General features: G+C 34.4%; 1 protein-coding gene across 2 annotated transcripts in view; it reads right to left on the bottom strand.

Moving 5' to 3' along the window:
* LOC128213388 (tRNA dimethylallyltransferase-like) overlaps nucleotides 1-15,735 on the bottom strand; it is a 24,377-nt gene extending 8,642 nt beyond the window's left edge. The window contains exons 1-7 of one of the 2 annotated variants that reach the window (XM_052919036.1): nucleotides 15,588-15,735; nucleotides 8,754-8,894; nucleotides 7,203-7,301; nucleotides 1,802-1,926; nucleotides 1,461-1,637; nucleotides 915-1,057; nucleotides 331-442 (exon numbers count right to left, since the gene is read on the bottom strand). In XM_052919036.1, the coding sequence (XP_052774996.1) occupies nucleotides 331-442; nucleotides 915-1,057; nucleotides 1,461-1,637; nucleotides 1,802-1,926; nucleotides 7,203-7,301; nucleotides 8,754-8,894; nucleotides 15,588-15,713 (923 nt within the window). In that variant the 5' untranslated portion in view covers nucleotides 15,714-15,735. Of the gene's footprint in view, nucleotides 1-330; nucleotides 443-914; nucleotides 1,058-1,460; nucleotides 1,638-1,801; nucleotides 1,927-7,202; nucleotides 7,302-8,753; nucleotides 8,895-14,955; nucleotides 15,045-15,587 lie in introns of those variants that run through there. The other variant, XM_052919037.1, reaches the window with a different exon arrangement.
* Nucleotides 15,736-15,918: the final 183 nt, after the last annotated feature.

The raw sequence follows: 15,918 nt of genomic DNA on the forward strand, positions 1-15,918 counted from the left end.
AATGGCAGTAATGTTCCAACATATATCCTGGGTCTAGAGGCATAACTTAATTATCATTAACCATAATACCGATGTTATGAGCCCTGATATCTGTATTATCAATTGTAACATGAATACAAAATTTCGTATGAATGATAGTTACAGAAAAAAATTTTGCCCCAAAACAATGAATGTACCAAGCACATGTCCAATACTACATGCTGTAAAAAAATGATCATAAGAAAGACAAGCTAAAATTGTGGCACAAAAATTGTGAACATTCCAGGAAACATCTAATAACATCTACATCTACATATTCAACAATGTCCACCATTTCAATACATGACTTACTTTCCCTGATTGAGCCTGTCCTCGTTATACTGCCTGTGGAAGTCAGTCAGTTCAGCCACCAGGCCCTTCTCCAACATTGTGTCCACCCGGCCGTCCAGTCGACAGTCCAAAACTGCAGGAGAAATAACAAGAATTGCCCTTAAACAATGCAACACATGAAGGGGTAAAATCAAACAGAAATTATATTTATACAGCTTTTTCTCATACTTTAAGACTGTCTTTGTGTTAAATATGTTTTCTCTATTGTTACAGGCCCAACATAAATTTATTTTTGGTACAACACTTCAAAATAATAGCAGTTTGTTTTAAAGGGGCACAACGTAGGTTGATGCAAAAAACTGCTGACTCATTTGACTTAAATGATCAAATAAAACAAATATAAACATGATTTGTGTACAGATTAAAAATATATTATCCTTAATAGCTACATGGCCACAAATTCATCAGTTGAAAAAAAAAGCCAAATTATTGCTAATATTTTTTATCTGTTTACGAATCATATAGGGTTTTTTATCATTAAAGTCAAAGAAGTTAAAACGGGTGAAAAATTATTTATTTCAAACTGATTTGCATCCTTTCCATACCATCAGTTTCACATTGTATCCAGAACACACAGGTGTTTGGATATCTGAGCAGCCCACCCATCGTGTTGTCTGCCAACGAGGCGTGCTGGCGCTCATACATGGTTGACATCTTAACTCCAAAGTGGTCAAACACCTCCAATGCTCTGTACAAAATGATGAAGAAATGATTCTGCATTTAAAAATAGGATAAAAAAGCTTAAACTGCTTAATATATTGCTAAAAATCAGATACTGAGTTGTATGTCATTGTTTAAAACAATGTTTGTACAGCTATTACCACAATTAAGTTCCAATATCCACAAGGGAAAAAACTCCCTGAAAAACATATAGCATGAGTATTTCTACACCGTTCAATGAGTTACTCACCTTTGACCATAAACAGAACCATTCTCTATAGCTGTGGGATTGCATTCTGTGCTCCATCTATAAATGGTTCCTCAGTCTAACACTGTACGTACCAAACAGGGTCGCCCCCAGGGTTTATTTAAGGGATGTGGGGCTATAAGGGAGGGGGGTCAAGAGATGGTAGTGATATTAATTATCACACCTTATGATTTTCCTCTTGTCATTTGGATGGAACCTGGCAGCCATGTTTGGGTCAACGTCAGCCAGCCGCTGATGGAGCTGAGGGCCAGTCTGCTGCTCATATTTGGCCCGATTCTCCGCAGTAAATAATGCCTCATCTTCCAGGTCCAAGTCACTTTCACTGTCTGAGGAGCTGTTTCTAAAATCAATATTATTTTCCATCCATTGGCTCCTGATTTGTTTCAGACATAAAATGATCTTATTTCCTGAGACTGACTCTCTACTCCAAGATTCTATAAAAAGATAATAATCTGATTAATGAAATTCAGGGTTATAACTTAGTGCAATATTTCTTTTAATTACTGTGCCTGTTTGGAGCTTGAGGAGCTTGAGGTACCATCCGCCTTCCCTCTCACTAAGTCTGTTTCACATTTGTTGTCTGTTTGTCTGTGTGTCTGGTCCTGGGTTGCAGCCACTCTTGCCAAATCCTGAATACAAAAAGAAAAACAGGCGGACACTCACAAACATTTTTATATCTTGTAATTTCACAGTTCTACTATGAATACATTCTCTTTATGAACCGTATTTTGAACATGATTTGACCAAAAATATTATTATGTATCTAATCAATTAATGCACCTACCATTTTTACTAAAACTAAAGACACAGGCTGCAAATTTACGAAAAGAAGTTAAGCACAGTTTGAAGTGGCTAGCTCTACATCTATGTTCTCTAGATATTTGTTATGATTATACTTATACAACCAAGTTCATGTATCTGAAGATATAAATTGATCACTTTTTTAAACATTCTGTTTGTATTTGTCGCTTCCTTCATTAAGAACTGGTTTCATCATTTCTATTTAATTAATGCACCCATGACCTAGGAGTACCCCCCAAAACAACTGGGCATGTTTCCTCCCAAACCTCAAGGGGAAATTAAAACACTTCGTTTTCTCCAGATAGGGGCTTCGATTACATAGCTGGCATGAAATCAATCAAGTTTATTGGCAAATTTCTGGGAAATTTATGTATTTCATCAAATGGTGCACCAATTTAAATATTTTATAAAAACTTTGCAGCAAGATGATGGATATTTCAAGTGTCTTTTAGGCATTAGCATGCTGGTGAAAATTGGCTCCAACTGTGTTCTGCAATTAACATGGTAATTTAGGTACAGGTAATGGGAACTATTGTTTAATCTGTTGGATAAGATATTGGGTGCTGTGTTGATGAGGTGAACATTCTACCCAAGTTTCATGAAAATCCTTGAAGAGCTTTAGGAGCCAAAATGAAATCTATGGTTCGAACCTTTGACCTTAAACATGTTTCCTTAAGCTGTGGTGGCTGAAGTGTGGCCTCCATACGTCATAAAAATGTGGTTGACATTTTACCCAAGTTTCATGGGAAAACTTCAAGGGGAATTATAAGATATTGAGCAGACATGTAATCTATGGCTTGTATCTTTGACCTCTACCTAGAGCCGGCATGCTTCAATCACTTAACTGTCGAAAAGTGCAGTTTTACAACTTATCAGACATAATGTCATAATTTGGTTGCTCGCCTGGTGAAAAACGTTTATAATTTATCTCAGAATCTATTTTGTAAAATATTTATGACATGAAAAGGATTGCACGCTTTGAGCTTGCTCCATCCTTCCAAATCATTAACATTTTACATGATGCTAACTGAGTCAACTGAGAAAAATGTAGAAATTAAATCCTTACAATGCATATGAAGTTCATGCAATCAATGACACAAAAATACCAACACAAATGCCAAGAATGGTATTTTGGTCTAGTTATGGTAAGGTTGTTTCATGAATATTATTCAAATATGGCAAATTTCATGCTTCTCCTAAAATGATTACAAATACCAGTATCTTGAGTAATCCCATTTGTCACTTTCCCAATACACAGGAAGTTATCTGAGTTTCCCCCAGACTGTTCCAGTCATTAAGTCGGTTCTCATGTCTGGTATGTGGAACATGATGTTCTTAGGAAACCAGGTCACAACGCTCTCTGGAAATCCAGGTTGCATCATGAGAGTGTTTTATACAAAAAAATCCTCCATCAAATAACCAGCATGTTTCCTGTCTTTTTCAGTATAGTTTATAACAACATACTGGTGGTCGGACTGGGTGACTGCTGCTGATGATGATGATGATTATGATGATGACAATTTCCTTGTAATTATTGTTGTGGTGGCCAATTTGATAGTATATTCTAGCATTCTCTGTAGTATTAAATAAAAACTATTTATGACACTATCCTTTCTGGTCTTAATTTTCTTAACCACATTTTAAAAGGTTAGAATAAAAGCTTAAATTTGTTCTTGTAAGTATCTGCTTATAACCAGTCATAAATTAAATGAAAAATCCATACAATATTGAGGCATTGCACTGTACTGGCTTAATATAGCACCCCAAGCTTGGTTAGTAGAACATCTGGAAAAAATAAGAGCACTATTCCACAATTCCCATCCATTATGTTGCACGAACAAGCAGGATAAGCATTAAATGTCAAGAGGGGAAGGGTTACACAAGCCAGATACCCTCTGCACCGACCTGTTAACTAACCCATTAAAATTCCATGAGCCCCCCAGCATGGGAGATTCATTCATGAAAAATTGTTTTCCCATGCATTCCACTTCAACAGAAAATGAATGTATACAAATGATATACAATTTAAAATTGAATTCAGTTGGAATGATGGCTGAGGGACCATTTATACTGGCACCAAGAAGTTTATTTACATCTTTAATAACATTCTCAATTTTATGATGTATTCATATATTATCACTTTGAATGAGCATAAAACATAAGAGCAAGGCAGACAAAGCCATATGACGCAAGGAGAGCGTGCACCAGAGGGGTGTAAGAGTTTACCTACATAAATGTAATAAATTGAGTTTTTATTATCAAGTAATTATTTCTCTTCAATATTTTGTCTCCTTATGTTTAAAAATAAAGAGATTTTTTTAGACAATTCCTACTAGTAGTGTATTAATTGAAATGATGCAGCTCAGTGGAAAATGAAAAAAAATGGTGGAAAACGCAACAACAGTCAAAACCCATTGGCTCAATATCGCTTGGCTCAAACTGGATGTCAAGGACTGATTTTGTTTTACTCTTTGTAAGCATTCTCGCTTGGCGTGATATTCGCAAGGCTCAGAGTATTTTAGCCGGTCCCTGGGATATTGAGCCAACCGGTTTCGACTGTATTCTATAAGTGAAACCAACTGATAATTGGGATATTAAAAAATAATGTGTAAGTTCCAATCAAACCATTGTATTTTTTATAAGAGAAAAAAAGAACACAAATTTATATTGCATAACAATTTTTGAATTGCTTTCGCGTCGTTTGTAGCATAAAAAAACATGAAAAAAATTAAATAATGGAAGGTTGATGTTGTTGTATCATATTAGAAGTATTTTGTTTAAACCCACTTAGTGAAATATCCGTGGAATATGTCAATGGACTACTAACAGAGAGTAACAGCCCTAATATTATGATGTTTAATGTATGCAGGCGAGTAGCTGCCTATACGAGTGTATGCGGCTGAATCCACATGATTCTGACAAAAAAATCAATAATAAAATTCAGCCAAATTTGCAGTATGCATACTAAACTACATGATGCTAAAACTGTCCATTTTCCAGTACTAAATAAAGCACCTCGAAACGCCTAAAATGCCCAAGTTTGCAGTTGTTTTCAAAATTTACCCGAACCCCCCTAGCACAATTATGAATCCACATGATTATACGCCCCTGGTATATCATCAACAAAAGGTAACTCATTTTTTTCCTGTTAAACTAATTTCATCTAGTAGGCCTACTAGTAAATCAGAAAGCATCACTCAGTTACAGAGTCAATCTGTGTGTGTCCAGTATTTAGGAGCAAGATGTAGGGTGGTTTTAGTTTCATTGCCCCGTGCTATCTATGTTATCTGAACTGGATCCCTCTTGGAACTTATTAAGTTGTTTCCTGTCAGAGAGTTTCCTTTTTTCTCATGCACTTCTCTGACACATGCAATTTAATCAGACAATCTCCCCAGATACAATCTTACAACATGGAGAATATATTGTAGCAAATTTTCATTGAGAAATGTCCTGAAAACTTCAACTTTGAACTTAACCCAGCCAATGTTGATTGCATATTGAACCCTTGTGAAGTGAAAATGCAAATTTATTTCACTTCAAAAAAAAATAAGCATTGTTTTTATGACTATAGAATAAGAAAAAACTTGTTCCAAAATACATTTGTTAAATAAATTTGAAAAATATATACATAAATATATTTTTTTATTATTATTTATTTCATTTTTTTTGATTTAAGAGAATAATTATATTGCCAAAAATGAATGTCTTAATATTTTCCATGAATATTAGACAAAGCACTCACATTCATTTTACTGACAATAAAATATCAAGTGGTCATTAAATATTATTAAGTGATTAGTGTTTGTACTTATGAATTACCAGGGGACCATCAAGCTACTTCAGTATTTAGTACTATAAGGATTCCCTTCTTAAAATGCTGATATTAAAACAAAGGATTAGCTCAATTTTACTCAATTACTTTGAGGACGCAGATTTAAAACACTTATGGTTATCTGCTGTTTCTTAGCCAATCAGATGAAGGCAGATAATGTTTTCCTGGTAAAAGGTCATTAATACATCAACACAGGGCTAAGAAAAGCTCAAGATTAGTTTTTACACTTTAAGTTACTTAAAGATAATAGGGAAACAAAAAACTGCCTAAGTACTGGTAATTAAAACAGGAAACAGTGCAAAAAATTCATTAACTTTAGAAAAATACACACAATCAACATGACACCTTTTCATGATCTCAATAATTAATTCTAAAAACACTGAGCATGCCATGATTCTCAACCAAATTCTTATACTGTCCTTCAGCTAGAGAAATAATGTTGTTGGAGAGAAACATCTTTGATTATAAATGGCTCTTTTCAGGAGATAGTGTCAATGAGGTTACAATTTTTAAGCAGAATGTGTGTCCATGTACAACAAGAGCTGCCGTGTGACAGGGTCCTTGGCTATACCCAGCTTTGTCTTAGAAATGAATGCATTAACGATGTATTATGTATCTACCAAAATAATTTATGTGTAAGGTATTATGTCACTTGAATGAATGGCAGATATTTGTCAGACAGTGTGTGTGACTATTAAGCTGCATTAAGAACAACAGTGAACAATTGTGTATGAAGTCCATTGAATAAAGGGTATTGAAGTTCTGCGTCAAACCTCCAAGTTGCCCTAAATTTTTAATCAAACTCAAGGGCCATAATTTTTATTTAGGATCATCGGATATGTAATTATGTTATGTTCTTGTGCGATGTCTGTGAACATTTGTGTGAAATGTGAAGTGAATTGAATATAGGGTATTGCAGTTATAAGTAAAAATGCCAACTTGCTTGTGAAACTTTTACCGGACACTTTGTGTCCTAAAACTTTAACCTTGTTCCTAAGTCAATCAGGGACCATAACTTGTAGGATGATATTGAGTTATGTAATGACGCCAATGCCAGCACGAGTAGTAAAGCCAACCATAATCTTTGAATAGAAAAGTCAAAAAATGAACAATTTTTTTTTATAAAACTTGTTTGCTCTTTGATCAAACTTGCAATACAAAATATAGTCATTTTGTCATAAAAATATGGTGGAAGTGAGACAATATTTCTAAATTAAGAGGGGTTTGCAGTCCACAGCTGTGGACTAAATAGAGAACTGTAAATATGCCTACCTGGTTGTCAATGAGACCTTTCCACAGGAGGCTCTCAATATAGTAGTTGGAACCACCCACTATTATCGGCGTCTTACTTGCAGCAAGGATGGAATCTATCTAAGTCAATTGTAGTCAAGAAATTTAACAGACAGCACAAAAAAAACAACAATGTTTTTATTCAAATATTCCTCAGTATCGTAAGCTTGTAATGTATGAAGGTTAGGCCAAAAAGAGTTTAATAACTTTAAAAAATTACCCCAAATACTTTATTATACTTGTGATATATACCTTTAATTCATTTTCAGAAGTAAAATTACAAAATTAAAAATAAGACGCTAATTATTATCACCATAGCAACGTTATGTAAACATGAGCGGGGCAACTAAATGTATGAATAATTGCAAAAGATCTTTGTCATAATATCGAACACAGCACACATGTCAAATTTTCTCAAAATATTCCTCCGAGTACTTAACTCACTTCTCATGTCTGTGAAGCCAAGTTTTAAAGCAGTTGTTTAAGTTTTCCGTTGATATTCTCCTGATACATTCCTGAACAACCACTGGCAGGTCTTTGATGTCCTCCAAACGTGAGCCTCTCAACTTGTTCTTGATGGTGGGAAAAAGCCAAAAGTGACATAGTCTAGGTCCAGATAGTATGGGGGAGGTTGTATAGTTTTAATATCTAATCCAGCAAGTGTTGTCTTAGTAACAACACGAATAGCGGATGGTGCGATGTCATGTTGAAGATAAAATTTGTCGACAAGCTCTAGGCTCTTCTTCCTAACTGCTATTATCAAGTAACGTTACAGCACCTAAAAGCGATAATTTTGCATTTATTTTTATGCTGAATGACCTACGATGCTTTTCAAGTCCTTGGATCATTTACTGCGTCATGCTTGGGGTCTTTCTTGAAAGTGTTGTACCACTCACAAATCAGAGTCCTAGACAAAGCTGTAGTACCATACGTATTTCGGATCAAAGATAATGCCTCATCGGCTTTTACCGATCAAGACACAAAATTTGACGAAATATCATTGTTCTTGATTCATTCTTCATGAAGTCACTAAATGCCTCTACTTGTTTACTGTGCAGACTGGAAATGACATCGTGTACGTCCAGTAGATCCCGGAATTATGTCAACATACATTACCTTCAATTTGCAGAGCTAATTATGACTGTAAATGGAAAACATACTTTAAGTTCTACAGTCAGTTTCAATGTTAATGTAATCATGCCCCGCTCATGTTTACCATAACAACAAAATAAATTGACTAAATCGAAGAATATGTGTATGCATAATATGAATGAATAGATGAAACATGTATGTAGGTACAAATACTGAAAAATTCATAAGAAAATGTAAAGAAATAAAAATATGACAGCATTTGTCCAAAAACTTTCAGAATACCCCTTGTATTTTGAAAAGTTAAGCATAGATTTGTTGGACAGGTAGAGTTGAAAGGTAAGAGTAATTGAATGAGAATGACTGAATAATACTGAAATGTATAAAAAAGATTGACTCTTTTACCAGTTGTCATTCTTTATATGGATGTACAGCCAAGGATACAATGGGAACAGCAGCATTTCGATATTCATGGACTGTGCTGTTCTCTTTCAGAGGTGAGATGTAATCTATCATGTGGTGCTTGCAAATTGTCATTTCCTCCTTGGTTGCCTTATTTGTGATTATGTCAAGTCCCTTGTATAGCTGCAACAGAGGGAAAGGTTTTGATAACTAAATATAAACATGTATTATTTTAATAAAAATGTTTCATCTTCTTTAAGTTTGTCTTGTATATAATAATACACATTTCACTACTCAGGTGTTCTCACAGCTAATAAAAGTAAAAAATTGTTAAGAAACAATGAAAACAAGAGATGTTTGTCAAACATTATGCCCCCCTGAGCGCCATGATGTCAGGATTATTTGGGCAATTGAATGAAATATGCATGGACCTCCAAGTTTTAGGGCCATGGGTTCAGGCAGTGTCAAGTTATCACACAGACAAGCTTTTTTCTTTCAAGGTCACTGTGACCTTGACCTTTGATCTGATGACTCCTAAAATCAATAGGGGTCATATACTGGTCAGGCCCAGCCTCCATGTCGAGTTTGAGGGTCATGGGTGCAGTGTTGTAGTTATCACTCGGACAACCTTTTATCATTAAAGGTCACTGTGACCTTGACCTTTGACCTGATGAGCCCTAAAATCACTGGGGGGCATCTACTGGTCAACCCCAACCTCCAAGTCAAGTTTGAGGGCCGTGGGTGCAGGCATTGTCGAGTTATCACTCAGACACCCTTTAACCAATCAAGGTCACTGTGACTTTGACTTTTGGCCCGATGACCCCCCAAAACAATAGGGATCATCTACTGGTCAGGCCCAACTTCCATATCAAGTTTGATGACCATAGGACTAGGCATTGTTGAGTTATCACTCGGACAAGCTTTAAAATTATTTTATCATTAAAGGTCACTGTGACCTTGACCTTTGACCCGATGAGCCCTAAAACCAATTAGGGTCATCTACTGGTCAGGCCCAACCTTCATGTCAAGTTTGATGACCATACCTCCAGAAATTGTTGAGTTATCACTCAGACAAGCTTTGGTCTACCAACGGACGGAAGGACTGATCGACCGACCGACTGACATGTGCAAAGCAATATACCCCTCTTCTTCGAGGGGGGCATAAAAATGAACACACTCCCAGATAAAAGGAACAAAGTAAGGCTGTTTTCCAAAAAGCCCAAAAAGATAAAAAAAATCCCAAAACATTTTGTCTTTCCCAATTGTGTGGCCGTAGGTGAGAAATAATCAATGATGGACATGAAATTTGTACTCTTGGACTGGAGATGAACCATCATGAGGGTCATATACTGGTCGTGACAACCCTGCATGCCAAGTGTGAAGTTCCTGGGTCCAAGTATAAAGTTCCTGGGACCAAACCTTCTTCAGTTATGAGCAAAAATGATGTGTGACGTACAGACTGGTGACCAACACATTGTTCCAGGGCCCAAGACAGTGTTCTTTTATAGTTATTGAGTGGAAACCCTTTTTTCACCTCAAGATCACTGTGAACTTGACTTTTGACCTACTGGCATCAAAATCAATAGGGGTCATCTTCTGCCATGACCAACTGGAATACCAAGTATGAAGCTCCCAGATAAACTGAGTGGAGTATGTTTATTCCTTAGGTCAACACAACCGTGACCTTTGACCTACTGATCCCAAAATCAATAGGATTGATCTACTTCATGACTAACTAGAATACCAAGTTCCTGGGTGCAAGGGTTCAGTTACTGTAGTTATTGATGGGCAACATTTTTCAGCTTACATCACCGCAAACATCAAGTTAATCAGCAGACTATAGATTGATTTCATATTCACTTCGTAGAAATGGTTGGAGGTATCATTCATCATAGCATGATCTTTGAATACTCCAAGTTGAACTGTAGTAAAATAGGACTAAATTATAGGTAATATGGTCATCATCTATGAGCTAGATGATATCTGCTAAAAGACTTACGGAACTATCAGAAGCTGGAGTGCCATACTTGTGCAACATATTCCAGTCATGTCTAACTACAGGGTATGTTCCAAATTTTAGCAAACTACAAACCTCTCCATAGTTTCAAAATAGGTGATCGATTTAAAGCAAGTAATTAAGCCCAAGTGTCCCTAACCAGTATTTGCTGTAAGAACACATAGTAGTCAGTAACAGAATTTAAACAGCATCTAGATAAACATAACATCCTAATTAGTATCCAACAGAATTGCACCTGTGAAATTCAACTAATAACTATGGTTGATAAACTAGCTAAATCCATGGACCACAGGATGCAGCATGACATGGCAATACTTGACATTTATAAGCAAGGTGTTTGACACTGCCCCTGAATCTGGACCACGATGGTATAAGAATTTTTGGAATCAATAAAAGCCTTTGTATCAGACAGAACTATAAAAGCATGTCATAGTGGAGGAAGCTGTACCCAACCCAGCACCTATTGGCAGCAGAGTTCCACAGGGAAGTGTTCTCGAACCAACATTGTTTCTGATTTTAATAAACAACTACCCTGTCCAAATTCACTAAAGAACTCTTTTTGCTGATGATTGCATTATGTATTGTGAGATAAACTCTGAAAAAGAATGCCAGAAACTATGGGAAGATCTAGGGGCATAAAAGAGAAAAGAAGTTAAGTATATGTTTCCGCCCAGAAAAGTGCATCATCGTCTAGAGCATCATCAGTATCGAACAAACTCCAAGCAACAGTAGCCAAAGCCCTTGAATTAGAATTCTTTAAGCTGGAGGTCTCAACCTTGTATTTTTAAGACCTGAATCAGCTGCAAGTAATCACTAAGGCCAGTTTACAGTCATTTCATACCCTCATGTTTTATGGACAGCGTGTACCTTTCAGAATTCATTCATAACCAATATTTAAAAAAAAAAAAAACAGGTACATGTAACACAGAAAAAAACATAAGAGTTGATGTCTTTTAGGGCAAAATATTGCAATATTTTGCCAACTCTTTCTTTTTTTGTGGGTCGGGGTGGGGTGGTGTGTGTGGGGGGGGGGGGGGTCAATATTTTATCAGCCCTGCTGACATTTATCATATAAATGATAAACACTCTTATTTGTGTGTAACAATTAGATGGTAAATTATTTTGTACACTGTTGCTGGTTCAATGTGGTACTAGAACTAGTATCATTTTTGTGAAAAAAAAAGGTTATAAAAAGTTATAATGACATAACATATCTTTATTAAGCAGTAAACGGCATATGCACATTTATAACAATATGGAACAGAGAACACAAATTATTTACAGAGAGGTCAAACATTTATTAAAATAGATGTCATGTGACAAAAAAGACATGGTAACAATTTACAAATTCCAATACATAAAGATTTACATTCAGAAAACTTATCAATTTATTAAGTGTTATGCTATTACGCGTTTGTTCTTAGGCAAAATGAGATAAATTTCGGTAAGTTGTTGATAAAGCGGACAGATTTTGAGGACATAAAGATTGTCAAGTATATTTAGATTCGGTCATTAGTTATCATAAGGTTTGAGATATTGCTGTCGTTGGTCTTTGTATTTAGGACATACGAGTAAGAAGTGATATTCACTTTCTACGACATTCATGTTACAGTGTAAGCATTTACGTTCCGAACTTATTATGTGTATATACCTTCCAGTTTCAATGGCTAGGTCGTATAACGAAAGTCTAAATTTTGCTATAGGTATTCTACATTTATTTTCATTAACACAGTTAAGATATTTTTCAATATTATATTCTACTCTAGTTGTTAATGTTTGCATACCAAGTTTGCTTATATATATTGACGATGGTTGCTTACTTAATTCAAAGCTAATATCAGCTGTGTATTAATTTTGACAGATTTTTGACATTTCTATTCGATTTAATATTGTTTTTATTTAAGAAGCCCAATTTTTGCCTCCATAGGTGATATTGCTGTCAGCGTCAGTCTTGATAATACCAGAATGTTCTTAATAGAGCCAAACCATGTTAATTGTAGCAATTATTTATTCATTATTTAATTGAAAGAATTTCACAGGTCTTAAGTGATAGTTGTCAAGTCACAGTAGTAGTAGTATTTAATGGCAATTAAAGTGTTGCTAATAAGTACATTAACTATTTCAATAATGACAACCGTGAATTACAAAATGGCATTATGGTGCATTAATTATTTAATTGAAAAGATTTCACTCTTGAGTAATAGTTGTCAAACCACAGTAGTTATAGCAATCAATGAGCTACTTTGACTTAATAATTTAAGAATGTGTATCATATAGTTTAAGCGGCCTAAAAATATAAAAAAAAATATAAATATATAAAATATATAAAAATATTCAAGATAAACTTGTGAATTCTAAACTTACAAATGTTGTCACTAACGGGTTCGTTACTAAATGTAATAGATCCAGATGTTCACATTGTTGTTCTATTTTTGAAAATGACAAATTTTCAAGTACATATTTTTGCAAAGAATTTAAGATAAATCATGAATTGTCCTGTTCTTCTACAGGTGTTATATATGTTATCAATTGCAAAAAATGTAAAAAGCAATATGTTGGTCAGACACAACAAAAATGTAGTCAGAGAATGAACAGTCATAAGTTTGATATAAAGCATTTTCCAGATTCATATACAAATGTGTCTGAACATTTTAATGCTCCTGACCACAGTATCAATGATTTTTCTTTTATGCCAATTGATAAAATTGAGAACAATTGGAAACGATTATTAAAGGAGAGTAAATGGATGCACATTCTTGGCACAGTCATTCCTAATGGTATGAATTCAAAAATATTATTTTAATTCTTCTTGCAGAATTAAAAAAATCACAGAATTAATCTGGTTTATAACTGTTTTAACCTATTTAATGTTGCATAGTTTATACTGGTTTATTGATGTTTGTTTATGCATTTATATTGCATTTCACCAGTATAATTGTATCTCTTTAGATCCTATAAGACATTATTTTGCGCAAAAATGTATGCTATATTTTGACGTTATCAACGTTGACGTCATTTGATGTTGACGTCATTTCCTGTTCATTATATACATACAACCTGATGAAGGCCGAATGGCCGAAACGTTGTTTCATAAATAAATAATTTGTGTTGAAGTTGGACTTCTTTAATTATCACCATATCATATAGTAAGACATAAATGTGACTGATTTGCCTGATGATTTTAAACATTCTATATATGTTCATTGCTTGTTACATGATTTTGTATATTTTCTTAAACTAAATGAAATTGATAACTAAAAATAAAATAAATTCAAGTGTTTTGTTAAAACTATTACTTTTATATAAGTGGTCCCAACTGAACAAATACCACAATTTAACAGGAATGCTCAAAGAACTTAATTTTACAGGACTTGATTACTATGAATCTAACAGACCTATCAAATGAAAATGAAATGACCAGGGCCAGTATACATAATACAAAGTCATTTTCCCAAGTGAAGTATCTCACTGATCATATGATATAATAATTTACACAATGATAAATGATATAATACTTACACAACATTGAATGTATCGTAAATACATACTTTTATTTCAAAACACTTGGACTTTGAACAATTTAAGAAATTGTTTAGAAATTACTTAAAATGTTTTATGAATAATTGCAGAGAAGGCAATTTTAAACTCAGCTTCCCAATATCTTCTCTCAGATGCTTTCTTTCATTTATCAATTCCAAGCTGTTCTGTCTTTTACTATCATTTTTAGTTAATTCTTAGTCTCACTGATGAAACGTCGGGTTATAGCAAGATTGATAATACAGCTCACTACCACCAAGGACTTTATTAGCCACAATAAGGCGCATTAAGGGTATTTTTTTTTATCATTTAGACAAATCAAATCAAATTTTATTTTCATTTAATATGACATAACACAGAAAAAAAAGCTATGCATAGCTCTATTGACCGACTACATTATTCATGATATTGTAACAAGCATAATTTTTTTATATATAATATAGAAATGAGTATAACAGCATATGTAAACACATTTAAGTACTATTTTTACATGAATAAAATAATGATTCAGCATGAATAAGTTATGCATTATGTTCCCCGTACAGTCGCCAAAGACTCTGGAGCAGTTTATATGCCCTACTGGTTGACGGTACATTTCCGAACAGGGCACAAATCCCGAACACCAGCTAAAACACGCGTTTTTTTACCGTGATTGATTATTCCATCATCTAGATCAATACAAAGACTTGCCTTGGAAACACTTGCGAAGTTTCATCTTGTTTTGTGGAGTATTTTTCTAAAAAAATGCTATTCAATGTTTATACGCTTAAAGATCAAAATGTAGCACACTGGGGAATGACGTCAGAGGGCGCACACGCATCTCTAGGTTTTGCAGTTATGTTGACCTACATTCAAGATACTTATAAATAGAAATCACTCTTTACATTTGAATTGCATGTTTTGAAAAACATCGGAAACAATAAATAACTTTGCAGCTAAAAACAATAAATAACTTTGCAGCTAAGTGTTTATTTAATATAGCATACTTTTTAATTATATAATTGTATAACCATGCATTTGCACTTTTCAAGTGTTCGGTATTTGTGCCCTCCAAAGCATAAATTTAAGGGTGATTTACTATCTATAAAATGAAAGATTTTCGACATAAAATTGATGAGATCGTGAATCTGTACTTTGACAGATGCTGTCACATTAACCAAAGATGTTTCATACGCAATTTTAACTTACTACAACAAAAACTCTCCAAGATAATGGTGAAAAAACTCAAAAAGTGTTCGGATTTGTGACCTTAGCCAGTACTGTATCCGAAACCTGTAAAAATAAATAGTTGACGCGCTAAATTATGAATAATGGGAATTTACCTGCATAGCATCTGCACTGATAATTTCTCCATTGAAAAGTTTCCCTAGTTCCAACGAAAGTTTAGTCTTTCCTGTTCCAGTAGCGCCTAAAACCACGACGACGGGATTTCGGATGGAGGCTGCCATTTTAGAATATAGGTAAAATATTTTTACAGCGTTATCGTCAAAAAGAAATTCAGCGCGAAAATTCAAACATTACGCTGGCACAGCCGAAACACAGGCATCTGAATCATTGTTTGCCACTTAAATGTTGTTTAAAACCATTTTGGGTACATACAATGAGATAAACAACACATCTGAAGATATTTAGTGTCTTTGATATACAAAAAAG

Source organism: Mya arenaria, chromosome 13 (assembly GCF_026914265.1).
Source record: "Mya arenaria isolate MELC-2E11 chromosome 13, ASM2691426v1".
In the NCBI taxonomy this organism is placed as follows: Eukaryota; Metazoa; Mollusca; class Bivalvia; order Myida; family Myidae; genus Mya; species Mya arenaria.